General features: G+C 35.2%; 1 protein-coding gene across 3 annotated transcripts in view; it reads right to left on the reverse strand.

The window, feature by feature from the left end:
• Window positions 1-19,603, reverse strand: part of LOC136031527 (uncharacterized) — a 146,532-nt gene that overhangs the window by 11,603 nt on the left and 115,326 nt on the right. For all 3 annotated transcript variants that reach the window (XM_065711200.1, XM_065711206.1, XM_065711211.1), the window contains 2 exons: window positions 8,865-8,998; window positions 3,507-3,789 (listed from right to left, as the gene is read on the reverse strand). In XM_065711200.1, the coding sequence (XP_065567272.1) occupies window positions 3,507-3,789; window positions 8,865-8,998 (417 nt within the window). The remainder of the gene's footprint in view (window positions 1-3,506; window positions 3,790-8,864; window positions 8,999-19,603) is intronic.

Raw genomic sequence — 19,603 nt, forward strand, 5'->3', positions numbered from 1 at the left:
AGCTGTTTTTCGAATTTGAATATGCTCAATGATATTACATATCTTGCTAACATCTCATCTCATTTTAAGGTTAGCCGACAACGTCTTGTAATTTCTACTGTTACTCTAGACACTCTAGGTTTCATTTAGCCAATACTAGCGCCATCAATATCCAATAGAGTAAAAACATTTGTTACTGAAGTTTAATTCAAGCATAATATCCTCAATGTTGACACACTGAGCTCCTTTTGAATATTGAGGTGAGCGAACCCTGATATCTAATACATTACGTGTCTTTGACCTTCAAAACCAGTTTTTGCTGGATTATAAAGTTCCACCAGAACCAAAATAAGTCACGTGAGATTACATTCTCTTCACCTGCAAATGTTGGACACTGATCAATTCTTTTTAACCTCGTAATAAAGTCTTTAGTGCCAAGTAGCTCTAATTTACACCCCCTATGGCCTTGTCAAAAGAAGATAGGGGATATACTGCAGAAATAGTAGTCTCAGTAAAGTTAACATAGCCTGAAACGTTTTCAACTCAATTAAGTATCTTGAGTCGAGTCTTTTTGGAGGTGGAATACAGCCTGTTTCAAACGTTTCATGAGTTGGATTTTGTGAGATGAATTTTGCTGGATTGCATTTTTGTGTGAGTTTTCTTCATGCTGGGTATAAGCAGGTGAGATTTGGTTCAGATCGAGTTTTGTATAGGTTGAATTCCCCTTGATTCAGATTTATTGGGCTGATTTTCTTCTGAGTTGGATTCCAAGCAGGACAATCTTGCCGTATTTAGTGTTGACTGGGCTTGAGTCTTGTATTATCTTTAATTCAAAGTTCTTTTGGACGAAAAAACAAGTTTATTACTTGAAATTGACTATATCTAAGAAGTCGGATTGATCTAATATCACATTTCAAGTACTACATATAGTTTGGATTCATATACTTAAGACTTTGCCGTGGAACTATGGGATATATGTTATTAAAACCCAACTTTTTGTATGTTTTGGGACTTTTATAGCACTAGTCCTACCTCTAAAATCATTATGATGAAAGAAATTTTACCTAATATATAGTGTAGCTTTGCTCGATAATTTTTATAATTTTTCCCTCAAAAGCACCAGAAAAAAAAATTTAACTTAGTCATGACCACTGTTTAATTTTATGTCGTTCTTGCAAATAAATTTTTTAATCTTAAAATTTTGTCATTATCCTCTTAGTAATTTTACGGTATTACCTAACGAGTTTGTCTTATTCTTTAGCGTCTCTGTAAAACCTAATCCAATAAAAATAAAGCTGTCCTAAAATTTAAGCAATCCTTGTTGAATTGAATAAAAAAAAGAAGTTTTTTTTAACAGAAAGTAAAGAGCGATATTAAAACTTAAAACGAACAGAAATTGCTTCGTATATGAAAGGGGACGCTTCCTCATCAACGCCCCGCTCTTTACGTAAAAGTTTGACTCTTTCTCTTACCTCTACTTTTTAAAACAGTAAAAAAAACTTTAGCGTAAAGAGCGGGGCGTTGATGAGGAAGCGTCCCCTTTCATATACGAAGCAATTTCTGTTCGTTATCAGTTTTAATGTCGCTCTTTACTTTCCGTTAAAAAAATACTTTTTTATTTATTTAATTTCTGAACGTTTTTGAATCAATGCATGTTTTGATTTTGGCTCTCCATAGATGAATAATTAAAACGAAATTTGCAGGGGGAGGAGGCCTAGTTGCCCTCCAATTTTTTGGTTACTTAAAAAGGCAACTAGAAATTTTAATTTTTTTACGAATATTTTTATTAGTAAAAGATATACGTAACTTACAAATTAGCATACGTAACGAACTTCTGTATTATCTTGTTTTTATTACGTATACGAAGGGTTACACCCCCTCATCAGTACCTCGCTCTTTACACTAAAGCTTAAATTTTGTCCCAATTTCTTAAGGATGACCCCTGAATCACAAAAGCCGTAGAATAAATAGTTAAAATTACTAAAAATACTTTAGCGTAAAGAGCGAGGTATTAGGAGGAGGTGAGCCCATCATATGCGTAATAATTTCTGTTCGTTTTAAGTTTTAATGCTTCTCCTTACTTTCGGTTGAAAAAACTTTTTTCATATTTATTTTGTCACTGTATTTTTTTAAATTATGCTAGAAAATCCTGCGCTCCCTTCATGAAAATTTTCTTACCCCGTGGCAAATTCCTCCAAGGAAAGTTCCCCCAACATATTCACCTCTTATCAGCCCCCCCAACCTGAAAATCTCCCTAAAAACGTCTGTACACTATCAAATAACCATTACTATATGTAAGCACTGGTCAAAGTTTGCAACTTGTGGCCCCTCCAACGGGGACTCTTGGGGAGTAAGGCGTCCCCAAAGACATAGTTATAAAGTTTTTTGACTACGCTGAATAAAATGGCTATCTCAGGATTTTGATCTGGTGACTTTGGGAAAATGATTAGCGTGGGAGGGGCCCTAGGTGCCCTCCAATTTTTTTGGTCACTTAAAAAGGGCACTAGAACATTTTATTTTCCTGAGAATGAGCCCTCTTGCAAGATTCTAGGACCACTGGGTCGATACGATCACCCCTGGGAAAAAAAAACAACAAACAAACAAACAAATAAACACGCATCCGTGATCTGCCTTCTGGCAAAAAATACAAATTCCACATTTTTATAGATAAGAGCTTCAAAATTCAACGATAGGGTTATCTGATACGCTGAATCTGATGGTGTGATTTTCGTTAAGATCCGGTTACTTTTTAGGTTAGGTTAGGTTATGACTTAACCTAACCTAACCTATTTTCTAAAATAAGGCAAATTTTCTCAGGCTCGTAACTTTTGATGGGTAAGACTAAACTTGATTAAAATTATATATTTAAAATCAGCATTAAAATGCGACTCTTTTGATGGGTCTATTGATATCAAAATTCAACTTTTTAAAGTTTTGGTTACTATTGAGCCGGGTCACTCCTTTCTACAGTTCGTTACCACGAACTGTTTGATTAAAGCAATCTCAATTCTCTGAGGAAGAGCTCCTTTTCTCAGGTTCTTTTTTTTTCGAATTCTTTTGATATTTTTGAAACTTACAAAACGTTGTTATACAGTTTTCTCTCTGTTTTGTCTGCCAAAAAATAAAGATCAAAAGATCTAATTTTCTCCGTATTTTACTAATTTAAAGATATATATTTTTAAAAGTTCAAGAAAAAACAAAACGTTTTTAAGACCTAGGATAATTAGAGCCTAAGATAGTCATATTGTTAAACTTAAGAAGCTCGTATATTAAAATGAATGAACATTCGAGACCGAAAATTAACAGAAATTAAGAAAAACAATTAGTTTAAACCTGAAACGAGCAGTTACTAGTAAAAACTAAAATTGGGATACCAGCCCCTTAAATCCTATGAAGGCTTGTGTGTCATTTTTGTATATCTGAAACAAATTTTTCTTTCAAACAGTGTAATTTTTATTGTTTTGGGTTTGTAGATAGAATTAATAGCTAATAACTTCCACGGAGTACTTTCAAATTAAGAAACAAACCTCTGTTAGACATCCAATCGTTGACATTCTTACTTGATGACGACATATGCTGTTGTGTATCTCTTTCTGAATGGTTATGCGTAGATTTGATAGCTGCTGCTTCAGCACTTCTCTCGTCACTTCTCCAGTATACTGCAGCAAGTGTTGCAGTACATTTGATTTTTAGGCCTCCAGTTTTCAAATGTTTCTGACGAACTTTAAACTCAAGGCCAATGATGATTGTCTGTAGTCCACTTTCTTCATCTTCAATAATAGGATAATTTTGCAGGAAATTTTTGTCGCTCTATAAAAATCAATTATATAGACAATTGAAAGCTTTTGCAATATATTTTATAAATAAAAAACTTGGGTTTCTTTATTATTATGCATCTAGCCAGCAATGAGAGAGATCTGTGGTCTGTCCCATCAAACTTATATGTGTTTTATTTCTTCTTTTAATATGCTTTATAATGTCCACATCAACGGCATATTATCATTATTTTGTTAAACTCGGAGCCCTTCCCTCAAGAATGTTCTGCGCATGTATCTTTTTGCATCAACTTAATAAGATTCAGGATGAAAGTGCTTTTTCTTAAAAGAATAGTTTGTATTTGAACTATTTTCTTTTAGAAGTGAGGCTAGTTTAAAAAGAACTTACGGGTTAGAAGGAGTTAAGAGTAGAATTAAGGACGATTTTACTTACAATTCCAAACATTTTTAGATTTGTATTTGCGGTAATTCACGAAAAAGCAGGAGGAGGGTCAATTTTTTTTTTTTTTTAATGAAGATAAAAAAAATTGAACAGCATTAACCAAATATACCTAAGACAGGGGTTAGTTGTTTATTGTAATTCTTTAAATTAACTGCTAGCGTAGCAACCACAATTTATTAGGTTGCAGCTACCACTGCAACACCGATTAATAATATCCCTAAAACTTATTCTTGTCAATTACAAAAGGCATAATATGTACCGATTTCTTTAAAATGAGCCATTAAACAGCTCTCTCTGATGTTTCAGTGCCCCACTCGCTACGGAGAAAGAGAAACGAAAAAAGAAGATAATTCTTATGAAGAATATCATGGTTGCAGCTACTCTCTTTGTTTTCCAAGCCAAAGGATTTTCCTTGTTTTTCAAGCCAAGGGACTGTAAGTTTCCTTCATATAATATTCGGACAAGGCAGTTCTAATAATTCACTTTGTGTTTCGATCTGACTCGTTTTATAGAAGTTTTAGGGGTGGAGTGCTATTTAGTAGCTTTGAAAAAATGAAGCAAACAGGTGACAAATAAAAATGACCAATTAAACAGTCTCGCTGCTTTAATATAGAACATGCTAAAAATAGAAAAGAGCTGTGAAATAGAAATGAGAAGGTACTTCTCAAAGTCTCCAGGGGGAGGCCTATTCGTCTCTTGACCTCCCCCCCTCCAACTGGAAAGCCTTCACAGCTATAAGCTTGTTAAATATATTTGTAAGAATAGAGGAGAAGCATTTTGACCTCACATAACAAACCCCAAATAGTAGAACCTAAGACAACTATTTTTAACTATTTATCACCCATCCTCTAATGAAAAGGTCACTGATTGACTTAAATGGTATGGCTGAGGATGTAAATATTATGGTGGCTAGAGTTACCACTGCTATATCATGTACCATTCAAGCAAGAGACCTTTTAATTTATACAGGGTGACCCAAAAAGATGCGTACTTATATTTATTCGATAAAAATCCATTTTTTAATGAATGTCTGTTCTGTTGCAGGACGTGAAGGGTGATGGATGATCATTAACAGCTATAGTTGCCCTGAAAATGTTTTGGACAAATCAGCAAAAGACATTCTCGCTTTGTCTTTATTTTTTTCGCAAGATTTTCTTTTCGCAAGATATTCTCGCAAGGTTTTGTCTTGCGACAAAGTCTTACCAAAGTATACAGATTCAGGTTCGAAAGCGTTTCCATTGTCGCAACTTTCCATTAAAATCAACGATTATTAGTTGGATCAAAAGGTTAGAGAGTATGGGACTGTGGTGGACCTATGTTCTGAAGCCACAGGGGGAACTTATTCAGGCAGGAAGAAGAGTGCAAGGACAGAAGAAAACATTGCTGCAGTGAGGGACTCAGTAGGAGGCAGCCCTAGGAAATCAGTGCTTAGACGCAGCCAAGAACTCGGAATGACAAGGGAGTTACTCAAGAACTCGGAATGACAAGGGAGTCACTACCTCGTGGTCTTACGTCTGATCTGCACCTATACCCATACAAGATTCAAATAAAGCAAAAATTAACTGATGCTGACAAGGAAAAGTGAGTAACAATGTGTGAATGGTTCTGTAATGTGCTTGAAAATGATGAAAACTTTCTTGCGAACGTTTGGTTCTCAGATGAAGCCCATTTTTTGCTTTCCGGGCACGTCAATAGCAAAAACAAAATTTTTTTGGGGTTCGAAGGTTCCAGAAGAAGTGCTTCAGAGGCCGCTTCATTCCGTTAATTGTGCTGCCTGGGTGGCTATAACACGGGATCATCGGGCCTTTTTGGTTCGAAGATGATAACGGCCGATCCCAGACAGTCAACAAGGAGCGCTACATAGCTGTTCTGGACAAGTACTGGGCATCGCTGGGACGTCGGGGAGGGGGTTTGAGAGCTTCACAATGGTTTCAGCAATACAGGGCCACACCTCATACAGCCAACGAAACTACTTTTTGGTTGACGCAGAGGTTTGAAGAGAGATCCATAAGCAGAAGATGCGATGTGGAATGGGCCCCACGCTCACCAGATCTCAACCCCCCCCATATTTTTATCTTTGGGGTTTCCTCAAAGACAATGTATACCAGGGAAATCAACAAGCAATTGAAGAACTGAAAACTGTCATCACAGCAAAAATAAGAGCCATCCCGAAAGAGGAATGTAGAAAAGTGATTCAAAACTTTTCCGGACGAGTACAGGTTTGCTTGCAACGAAATGGTAGACATTTGGAGCACATTTTGGGAAAGCCATAAATTGACTAAAAATTGATAGAATAGCTGAAACTCTAGTGAATGGTCTTCCATAAACTGAATAATGTGTGGTCGTATTTTGAAATAAATAGCTTTTTGATCAAAACCATAATTGAAATTTTCATGGGTACGAATCTTTAAATTTGACTTTTTCTCAGTCACATTGAATCATGTTTACGTTAATTTTTCTTTATGTTCGACTTTTTTCACGTATCTGGACTTTTTCATCACGGGCAGCCCATCCATCGAAACTGAAACTCAGTCCTGTATCGCAAATGACACTTCAATCATAGACCGACTTTGTCATTCCATCTGGTCGAAGCCTGGCACTACCTGTAGAACAAAGATGTGTATTTCTAACACCACTGTAAACTAAGTTCTTCTCTAAGGTTTTGAGAACAGGTCTGCTGCCGTTCGGGTCCGAAACGCTATAGATGGTGTTCAAACCAAGTTTCTCTGACAAATCGAATGGATTAAGTGGTATGACGTCGTTTCTAACTCCCAACTGGTATAACTTACCAACAGACACCCAACTCACGGTAACCCGCTGCATGAATTCTTTGGCAGCCTGACAATCTAGCCCGCATACCAGTGAAAACAACAACCAGATTTGAGTTCATTTCCAAATATTAACGTAAGGTTGGAAGTGCCCACGTAGAGGGTCTTGTTCTAGATTGAAGTACAGCCTTGGTCACTTCCTGTCATTGATAGGCAACATTCCAGACGAAGCTATCATCCTAGCTCAGGCCCGTCTGGACTGAAGGTGACGAGTGGCTTTTCTCCGTACACTTGACGATCATCAGGAGCAGTGAGTGAAGTCTAGTGTACTTTATGGATAATTTTGTCTTTATGCTGCCAAATATGATACAGTAGTCTAGGTATTATTGAGATAAAAATGTTTAAGTTTTTTAAGCTCAAATACTGCCTAATAAAATTTTATGCAGCAAGCTATATGCCAAATTAATGTTGCACTACTCAACTATAGACTGTATGGACTGTATTTTCACAGATTTTCATTGTTTAGATCGTAGCAGCAAAACTCATCTAAGTAAAAGCTTAAAAGCTTTAATTTTGTTTTCTGATAAGACTATGAAACATATGATATGGCTTTCTGCTTTAAATATGGCTACATTTTAAATACCAACTGCAAAAAAAGAAAAAAGGAAAAAAAACTGAATTTAATTATTAAAAACCAAACGTTGGAATTTCAGTATATTGTTTGAAAAGATGAGCAATAACTTTTTTTGTTTTAAGAGAGAAAAGCGACGAAATTTGATTTATCACACGCTTCAATTCCGTATAGGATATAGATATATATTAATGGAGACTTTTAGTAATCAATATTAGAAGGATAACTTCTAATTCTTATTAGCTTCCACCCCAACCTCTGAGGACAATAATTGAGAATGTCCCTAATTCCTTTAGTAGTTTTAGTCCCTTTGAGCGGGTATCAAATTAAATTGACTTTGAAGTCATTACTTTGTTAATTATGGAAAAGAAAATTGAGGAACTTTGCGGTACCCCTATCTTTGAAAGTGCAGTAGACTACTGTCTAAGTAAGGAACGAAGTGGGCTGTATTTATTGTTAGTCGGTTTTCTTTCCCTTTCACCAAGGCAATTTTTCTGGTCTCCAGAAACACAAATAAATTTATCCTTCCGTTTTATTTTTACTTCCAATACTGACCCCAAGCTATCGTTTCTTATACCATCCGATTTCTGGATATTTGTATCTCTAGAGATGAGGTCTGTATTTTTTTTTTCAAATGTTTCTTATTTTCACTCTACCAGTGATCCCAAAATGAAGTTTCTAATTTGTCCTTAAAAATTACTTTTTGCAACTTGTTTCAGACGCCTTACTTTGTTCAATGGGCTGCTGGAGAAATGGAATACATTTGCAATTTTCTTTAGGATTTGCCAGGCATTTAGATGATTTATGTAGAGCATTTTTTAAATTATTTAAGACCGACGTGTGAAAATTCATATAGTTTTTGTATTCGAATTTGAAGAACCTTTCTATTTTGTATTCTAAAAGTTCGAACGAGCTGTCTTTCAGTTCTTTGAGTGTCTTTCAGAACCAATGAAATAACACACATCCGTGAAAAAAAATACCTTGTCTTTATACATAATGCGCTGAATTTGACGCTGTAAATGATTTCAATGCCAGTCATGTTTTCGGGGGTATTTTCCACCTTATTTGACATTGTGGCGATTCTCCATACTTCTAATTTTGGTGGGTGGCTGTAAACTTAAAAAACTTTACGTTTCTTGAATCTTTTAAAGCTTAGGTGTTTATAGGCTACTCTTATAATTTTTGTTAATTTAGGTTACTATTAGCCCAACTCACTCATAAGAAAAAAAATACAAAGACAAACGGTTAGAAGCATTTAGGTGACATACCAATTCTCCGTTTATATACCAAGTTAGATTTGCTGCAGGAAGAGACTTTCTTGAAGTACAGTTTACTTTAACGAGATCCCCAACTGCATAATGTGCTAAACCACCGGTTATAATTGGATCCTCAGCTGGCAGCTCTAGAAAGATATAAGAGATATTTGTTAAGACAAAAAACGGGTGAACAGAAACAGAATAATATTACAGTGAATCGATTACTCATTTATGTCCTATCTATATTTTACCTGCAATATTCGTCTGGCATCATCAAATTGAGTCGGAACCACTTTCGTGGAGTAATTCTTTCTTCCATGATTTTTCAATAACTCATCGTTCTTAATTTGTTTATTATAGCATTTTACTGATGCCAGCCTTTCACATATCCTTCCATAATCCCGACCTTAAACCCGAGAAAATAATCTTAAACAAGTTTTTTGGAATTGTTGAATTGGTAAAACTAACACTCATCAACTCCTGCTTTTGATACAATAGGTAAGATTTAAGAAACTGGTAATATAAATCTGGGTTTTTAATTTTTATTAAAGGAGTCCTTTTCCTTGGATAACTTAGAAACTATACTTACTTGGGCTTTCTTGCGCTCATCTTGTCCTTTGTTACAAAAATCAAATCTAATTAAACCTACAAAAAAGTTAAGCCGCCATGACCAAGGAAACTAATTCAAAATATTTTAGTTACTAATTCAGTTGGTACTAAGTTTTGAATTGTTTTTCTTAATAGCTATTTGAAAATAAAGAATTTATTTGCCTCTTAATCAGGAGACCAAGTTTTTCAAAGGCAACTGTTCACCCTTGACGATGGGGACGCACGCAAGGATTTTGTGCCACCAATCCCATTCTTCAAAAATATGTTCCAAAAACTCTCATGATCTCTGGATTTTTCTCAACTTTATTTTAATAAAACCAAAATCTAGTAGCATATGAAAAATGGAATAATTTAGAAGCAAGAATTGTGGGATCATGTTGGAAACTTTCTGAAAAAACATGCACTTGGCTGCTTCTGAAATGTTCCCACCCCAACATCTAGTGGGTGGGGGCGCTTTGCCCCCCCAAGCATCCCCCCCCTCCCGCGTGCGTAAGTGGTTACGCGACATATTAGTTATGCGCCATTGTAGTTGTGTCCCTGTGTCCCACCTGTGTATGTATATATATATATATATATATATATATATATATATATATATATATATATATATATATATATATATATATATATATATATATATATATATATATATATTATATATTCTTCCTTTTCTCCTTCTGTCTCTCTTTTTTTTTTTTTTTTTTTTTTTTGTGTTTGTGCTGTAGCATTGGTGATTTCTCTTTTCATGATACATATATATATATATATATATATATATATATATATGTTTTAACTACGTAAAACTTGCGAATATACATTATTCTTCGCTGTCCCAGTGTCTGTGCATATATCTAGATTGTTAGGTTTACTGACTCTTGAACATGTAACATATAATTGTCCATGGGAAAAACAATCCATATTCAGATCTATACCTCATTATTCTAATGATTGCCCTTGAGCTTTGTTGATGGTGATTGCTAATCAGACATTCCCTGTGTCCACGTTGTCATTTATATTATATATTCCCCCTGTGCCCCCCGGTGTCCCCGTTGTAGTTGTGTCCCTGTGTACCAGTCGTCATTTATATTACCTGTGTCCTAGTCGTTATTTGTGTCCCGATGTCCCAGTCTGTAATTTCTCTTTGAGTGTCCTGGTCGTCATTTATATTCCCTGTGTCCCGGTGTCCCGTTCTGTAATTTTTCTTTGAGTGTCCCGGTCGTCATTTATATTCCCTCTGTCCCGGTCGTCGTTTGTGTCCCGGTGTCCCGGTCTGTAGTGTCATCTTATAATGACGTCATATACAAAGCCTTATATACTTATAATGGCGTCATATGCAAACCCACAAACAAACAAATATGCATACATACAACTTAATTTTATATATATAGATATAGTTTCTTTTTGAGTTTTTCTTTTTTTTAGTTTTTTTTAGCTTTTTTTCCTTTTTAGTTTTTTACCTTTTTTATTTTTTCCTTTTTTCAGTTTTTTCCTTTTTAGGTTTTTTCTTTTTTTAGATTTTTTCGCGCCATATTAGTAACAAGCCATTGTAGTTGTGTCCCTGGGTCCCAACTGTGAATATATATATATATATATATATATATATATATATATATATATATATATATATATATATATATATATATATATATATATATATATATATATATATATATATATATAAAAATAAGTTGTCTGTCTGTCAGATGACGTCATGTTTCTGTGTTGACTGACGTCATCAAGTTAGTTGTCGTCATTTTTGCTACGACGGTGACGTCATTCAAGATATTTAAGACATATGTTCACGTAGAAATCTATTAATGTTTAAGTTTAAAATGACTGATGAACTTACAATGGCAAAAGCCGATGAAGATGCTCAAAGAGTCTATGCTAAAAAACTTGCTGCTGATAGAGAAAGTAAGAAAAGAAAGCGTGCCGAGGAATCAAAAGAACAGCAAGGAAACAGGCTTGAGGCTGATAGAGAAAGAAAGAACAGAAAGCGTGCCGAGGAATCAAAAGAACAGCAAGGAAACAGGCTTGAGGCTGATAAAGAAAGAAAGAACAGAAAGCGTGCCGAGGAATCAAAAGAACAGCAAGGAAACAGGCTTGAGGCTGATAGAGCAAGAAAGAACAGAAAGCGTGCCGAGGAATCACAAGAACAGCAAGAAATCAGGCTTGCTGCTGATAGAGAAAGTAAGAAAAGAAAGCGTGCCGAGGAATCAGAGCAACCTGAAAGTTATCGCCTGGCATTCAGGTACAACCCAGTCGATGATTATAGCTTGAGTAGATGTGTTCAAATCGGGACAATGTCTAAAATTTGTCCCTATTGCAAGGCCTTGAAATTCAATGGTGAAACAATGGGAATGTGTTGCGCCTCAGGAAAAGTTAAACTTCCTCTATTGGCTGCACCACCAGAGCCATTGAAGACTTTCCTTACTGGAACTACGTCAGAATCTAAGCGTTTTTTGTCACAAATCAGAAAATACAACTCATGTTTCCAAATGACGTCGTTTGGAGCCTAAATCGAAAATCCAGATCAATTTATGTCTACTTTCAAAGTAAAAGGGCAAATTTATCATAGAGCAGGGTCCCTTCTACCATTCTCAGGCGAGAATCATAAATTTTTACAATTGTACTTCATCAGTGATAGAAATTCTGAATTGAATGCACGTTGCGAAATTTCTCCCAACGTTGAAAGGACAATCGTTTCCCAATTGCAACATCTTTTCCACGAAAATAATAATTTAGTGCGTCTGTTCAAAACAGCCATCGATTTGATGCCTACTGATACGCATAAAATTGTTATTTCCGCTGACAAAACGCCTCTTGGCCAACATGTGCGTAGATACAATGCTCCAACTATCGACGAAGTGGCAATCGTTATGGTCGGTGATCAGTTTTTACCTCGAGATATGATTCTTCATAAGCGAAACGCTCAGTTGTTAAGAATTGCTGAAACTCATCGATGATACGATGCCCTACAATATCCTGTCATTTTTTGGGATGGAGCCGACGGCTATCACTTTAATATTAAATTGATGAATCCAGCCACTAACAAAGAAATGAATAAGAAATGCAGTGCAATGCATTATTATTCCTATAGACTATTGATTCGGCAGGATGAAGAAAATTATATTTTAAAATGCCGTGAATTGTTTCACCAATTTGTCGTTGATATGTATGCTAAACTTGAATCAGAACGTTTGCTATATATCCGCCTGAATCAGACCAAGCTCCGCTCTGAACAATACATTCATTTGCGAGATGCAGTTATAAATGACGGTAATACCACAAACTTTGGAAGATTAACAATTTTACCTTCGTCATATGCTGGCAGTCCCCGTCATATGCATGAATATGCTCAAGATGCTATTGCGTATGTTCGTCTCTATGGTCGTCCAGATTTATTTATTACATTTACATGTAATCAATCTTGGGACGAGATACTGCAGCTTTTACTTCAAGGACAATCGGCGGTTCATAGGCATGACATTACGGCCCGTGTCTTCCGGCAAAAGTTGAAATCACTGATAAACTACATAGTAAAACTTGAAGTGTTTGGGTCAGTGCGATGCTGGATGTACTCAGTGGAATGGCAAAAACGAGGTTTGCCACACGAACATATACTAATCTGGCTACATAAAAAAATTCCTTCGAACGAAATTGATGATGTGATTTCCGCTTAAATACCTGATAAAAATGTCGATAAGGGGTTACATGATATTATTGTAAAAAATATGATACATGGACCTTGCGGTGCACTGAACGAAAATTCACCATGCATGGCCAAAGGAAGGTGCACAAAGCAATATCCTCGACTTTTAGTATCAAACACAATTACTGGCAATGATGGTTACCCACAATATAGAAGAAGATCTACTGAAGATGGCGGTAAAACAGCAATAATAAAGAAGCGTAACGGTACCACCATCGAAGTAGATAACCAGTGGGTTGTTCCATATTCCCCATTATTATCAAAAACATTTAATGCACACATAAACGTTGAATACTGTAACTCCGTAAAGGCAATCAAATACATATGTAAATACGTCAACAAAGGCAGTGACATGGGAGTTTTTGGCTTGCAGCCCGAAATCAATGATTTCGACGAAATCGTACAATATCAGGCTGGAAGATACATAAGCAGTAATGAAGCTGTTTGGCGAATTCTTTCATTTCCGATACATGAACGTAGTCCAGCTGTTGTTCACTTAGCGGTACATTTACAGAATGGTCAACGTGTTTATTTCACGGAAACGAACGTGCAACAAGGAGTCCTGAATCCACCGGATACAACATTAACAGCTTTTTTTTCGCTTTGCAAAAATGATTCTTTTGCAAAAAACTGCTGTATACTGAAGTGCCTTCGTATTACACGTGGAATACTAAAAATAAAGTATTTGAACGTCGAAAACAGGGTAAGTCAGTCGACGGCCAACCTACCATCTTCAAAGATACCACGAAAGGAAGACTCTACACCGTTCGCCCCAATCAACATGAATGCTTCTTTCTACGCCTGCTTTTGGTGAATGTACCCGGTCCGACATCCTTTGAGTATTTGAGAACTGTAAACGGTACAATACATGACACTTACCGTAGTGCATGCCAAGCTCTGAATTTATTGGAGAATGACCAACACTGGGATAACTGCATCAATGACGCGTGCGAAACGTCAACCCCAAGTCAAATTCGTGCATTGTTTGGCATCATTTTAACAACTTGCTCTCCATCAGCTCCTACAGAGTTATGGGAAAAATATAAGTCAAAAATGTCCGAAGATATACTCCATCGAAAACAGTTAGAGACGTCAGATATGACTTTTGATTTTACATCAGAAATTTATAACTACACTTTAGTTATTATAGAAGATTTGTACGTACATATGGCAAACAAACCTCTTCAGGTTTTGGGAATGCCTTCACCTAACCGTATCGCTGCTGTTTCGACATGTGTAGAATTGGATCGTGAACAAAGTTACAGTACGAGTGATCTATTGTCGTATGTACAAAATAACATTTCCAAGTTAACGTCGGAACAAAAAGACATTTATGATACGATAATGCATTGTGTCGATAACAACGTTGGAGAAATTTTCTTTTTGAATGCGCCAGGAGGTACTGGTAAAACATTTGTGATAAAACTGATTCTGGCATCAATTCGATCAAAAAATGATACAGCATTGGCAATTGCGTCGTCCGGAATAGCCGCAACATTGCTGCCTGGTGGAAGAACTGCTCATTCCGCTTTGAAATTGCCTCTGAATTTGCATTCTACAGAAACTCCCACGTGCAATATTTCCAAATCATCTGGGATGGGTAAAGTATTGCAGCAATGCAAACTTATTATTTGGGATGAGTGCACAATGGCACACAAAAAATCGCTCGAGGCTCTGAATCAATGCTTGAAAGATTTGAGAGGGAAGTCGAAACCCTTTGGAAGCACATTAATATTGCTTGCGGGAGATTTCAGGCAAACATTACCTATAATACCTAGATCAACTCCTGCAGACGAAATGAATGCTTGCCTGAAAAATTCTAATTTATGGGCACACGTAAAAATATTAAAATTAACTACAAATATGCGTGTCCGATTGCAAAACGATGACTCTGGTCAAACATTTTCAGATCAATTGCTGGCAATTGGAAACGGAAAGCTCCCAGTAGACTCAATTTCAGGACGTATACAACTACCTGCTGATTTCTGTAATTTAGTGACGTCCAAAAATGAATTGATTGAAAAAGTATTTCCGAATATTCTAAAAAATTATAAAAATAATAAATGGCTAAGTGAAAGAGCGAATCTCGCACCCAAAAATATAGACGTCCACGAAATCAACAATATTGTTTTGACCAAGATTTGAGACCAGGCAGTCTTTTACAAGTCAGTCGACACAGTTTTGGAACCAAATGAAGCGGTTAATTATCCATCTGAATTTTTAAATTCCATAGATCTTTCAGGGTTTCCACCACACGTGCTACAACTAAAAATAGGCGTACCAATAACACTTTTAAGAAATATAAACCCACCAAAGCTTTGCAATGGCACTCGACTTGCCGTAAAAAAAAACAATGGAAAACCTAATAGAGGCCACAATCTTGACAGGGCCTTTTGAGGGTGAGGCTGTTCTTATTCCTCGCATTCCCATGATTCCAACGGATCTGCCTTTTCAATTTAAAAGATTGCAATTCCCAATTCGATTAGCATTTGCAATCACCATTAACAAAGCTCAAGGTCAATCATTAGAAAAATGTGGTATAGATCTTAATACTGATTGTTTTTCCCATGGACAATTGTACGTTGCATGTTCGAGGGTCGGTAAACCTGACAATCTATTTATATGCAGCGACAATGGGACAGCGAAGAATGTTGTATATTCGCAAGTTTTACGCAGTTAATTTGTATTGCATCTATCTATCTATCTATCTATATAAAAACGAGTTGCGTGTATGCATGTTTGTTTGTTTGTAAAAAGAGCGTTTGCATATGACGTCATTATTAGTACATACGGCTTTGTATATGACCAGACAATGGGAAAGCCAAGAATGTTGTATATTCGCAATTTTTACGTAGTTTGAAACACATATATAAATCTATCTATATTCACAGGTGGGACACAGGGACACAACTACAATGGCGCGTAACGACTTACGCGCGCGGGGGGGCTTGGGGGGGCGCGAAGTACCACCCCAACAGCTAGTATATATATATATATATATATATATATATATATATATATATATATATATATATATATATATATATATATATATATATATATATATATATATATATATATATATATATATATATATATATATATATATATATATATATATATATATATATATATATATATATATATATATATATATATGTTTTTAACTACGTAAAACTTGCGAATATACCAAATTCTTCGCTGTCCCATTGTCTGTGTCATATAAATAGATTGTCAGGTTTACCGACTTTTGAACATGCAACATATAATTGTCTATGGGAAAAACAATTCGTATTCAGATTTATACCTCATTATTCTAATGATTGCCCTTTAGCTTTGTTGATGGTGATTGCTAATCGAACATTCCCTGTGTCCCGGTCGTCATTTATATAACCCCCCTGTGCCCCCCGACGTCCCCGTTGTAGTTGTGTCCCTGTGTCCGGGTCGTCATTATATTCCCTGTGTCCAGGTCGTTATTTGTGTCCCGGTGTCCCAGTCTTTAATTTCTCTTTGAGTGTCCCGGTCTTCATTTATATTCCCTGTGTCCCGGTGTCCCGGTCGTCATTTGTGTCCCGGTGTCCCGGTCTGTAATTTCGTCAGTCGACAAACATGACGTCAGTTAACAAACAATTTCATGACGGTATAATGCTCAATCCTTATAATGACGTCAGTCGACAAACATGACGTCAGTCGACTCGACAAACATGACGTCAGTCGACTCAACAAACATGATGTCAGTCGACAGTTGACAAACATGACGTCAGTATAAAAACAACTTGTTTTTATATATATAGATGTTTATAAAACAGAAATAAAAATACTTCGGCCTTTTTTTTTAGCTGGAGCATTGAACAACGGAAAACCATGTACCGCAATCCATCAAAATGGCATCATACCAAAGAAAGCGAAATTATAAAAAAAATATATCTCTGCAATGTCTTGACAAAAAATACGTGTGATATCATCTCGCATATGAGGATGTCGTTTTTGTCTTTAATTGTATTTTGTTTTAAATTTATCCTTTTTTGATTAAAAAAGCCCAAAGAAACAAATTTCAGTTTTCAAATGAACCCTAAAACATATCATATGATGTTTCAGTACCCTAAAGGTGGCAAAAAAAAAGACGATGCATCAATTCTTGCCATGCAAAGAAGTGATTTTTCTAATTTTTCAAAATGGGGGTTGTAATTTCTTCTATATCACAAAGAAGTAAAAAATAGAAAAAAAAATAGAGAACAAAGAAGTAAAATCACAAAGAAGTGACTTTTCTAATTTTTCAAGATGGGGGTTGTAATTCTTCTATATGGGTTTTTTCGTGGAAAAATTGAGGAAAATGTAACACATTTTTAAAATACTTATATAGACATTGAGGAGGCCCTGGAAGGAATGGTGTAAGAGGACCAGGCAGGTTCATGCTCTTATTAGCTAGTATCATCTATTCAAACTGTTATTATTAGAAAACTTTTTCTTCCAAATTATTACTCTTATCTTGAGTATAAAATTTTATTTATCTGAAATTTTGTTTGCTTATCAATTTCTACGCTAAATAAATTTCACAATAAGTTAAATTAATCACAATAGTAAAATTTTTAACAATATAGGACGGAGGAAGTACCTGGCTTTCAATTCTTAAGCTTATCTTATATTTTCGCTATTTTGCCATTCTTCCTTGATTTTAGGAACTAAAATTAGGAAAGTGTCAAGTAAAACTTGCACTAGTATCAAGTGTTTCAACACTAAAATGTATCGTAAATTATAAGCAATTCCCGCTGCCGGGATCATAACTTGCTGTATCTTGTGGGAGGGGACGATGATAATTATGATTTCAATGGTTACCTAGAACCCCAATGATAATGCTGATATCAGGACTGCAGTTTTGGATTAGATCAATAGCTGAGATGAGAACCCATTTCTTTATGGTGATGTCCCATCCATATATGTAGAATTATATACGTTTGAAAAAAGATACCCACAATTCTTTTATTTCTATTACCCTGACTCTCTCCTTTAATTTAGATAGTCTCGAAAACTGAATATGTCATTACTGTAAGTTATTCAAATTTACAAAATTTCTCGTTTCAATGTGTGGGACTTTGCAGTCTAGACAGTACATGGAAAATTTTTAACTAATTGCTTTGCCAGTTTCAAATTTTCTGCTAAACTTATTCTGGTTTCTCCGGTTAGTGTATGCAAGAATAAACAAATTCTGTGACATAAATGTAGATCCACTTCTGCGACAAGATAAAACAGCAAGAATAATTACACAAACATTTAGAAGATTACAGAATTAAATAGTAGAGCTTTCTTCTAAACAAGACGAGGAACAAGTTAATCTTTATTAAATCCGGAATTTCAATACAGAAAGATACAATCATTAATTGAAGATGAATTAATATGGAAGATGGATATATTCTATCATAATTAGAAAAAAATAGTTTTGAAAATCTTGAACCTAATTTAAGCTTCAGTATTTAGGCACTAGGTTAAAATGTTTTTAGTTCATTTGGCTTCTACATAAATTTTGGAAATAACACTATTTTCAATGGAACGAACTTAGCAAAACATTTTTAGCAGAGTCATAGCAACTATAAGAAAATGCATCGCATAGTTTCTACAAACCGAGCCTAAAAGAGGGGAAAAGAAAAAAGAGAGAAAGGAATCGATTTTTATAATAAACTAGACAAATATTTTAAGTCGAATAAAATACAAAAAAGCAAGTGTTCCAATTCATTAATATTATTAAAACATACACATAAATGAGTGCATACCCTAATATTATTGTCCAGCAGCAAGCCAACAGAGTAACAAACAAAGTAGTATTTTATAGCAAACCAATATTGTGCAATCAAAGAATTAGTGGACTTACGCTTTGAATATGGCTACTGAGATATTCAAAGTAGTGTCATTTTGTGAAAAAATCTCACAAACAGCCATTTTGATTAAATTCCAAATTTTTATGCTAGACAAACTCATAATTTTAGTTGAGATATCGAGAAAGGTGAAAAAAAAAATAGCCAATCTTATACGCTATTTATTTTTTTTAATGCAGTTTCTTATACAGATTACGAATCTGAAATTTTTTGTGCTCAAACAGTGCATAGCCCACATTAGAAATCATATATATCTTGCAAAAGATTTATAATGATATAAATTTCATTTTTTTTTTTAATGAAATTTGCCTCAATACGCTGTCATATAGTTTTTGGTAGCAACAGGTGAAAAAAAAATTGTGAAAAATTTGCAAAAAATAAGTGAAAAATATATTGCACCATAAACCTTAATAGGTGCTATTTTTCTTTGAGGGTACAGTTGTCTTTGGGAATCAACAAATTTTTACAATAGCTAACCTTATACGATGTTTACTTTTTTTAATGCAGTTTTTTTTATACCGATTACAAATCTAAATTTTTTGTACTCAATCACGTTCGGT

Source organism: Artemia franciscana, chromosome 1 (genome assembly GCF_032884065.1).
Source record: "Artemia franciscana chromosome 1, ASM3288406v1, whole genome shotgun sequence".
NCBI classification, from domain to species: domain Eukaryota; kingdom Metazoa; phylum Arthropoda; class Branchiopoda; order Anostraca; family Artemiidae; genus Artemia; species Artemia franciscana.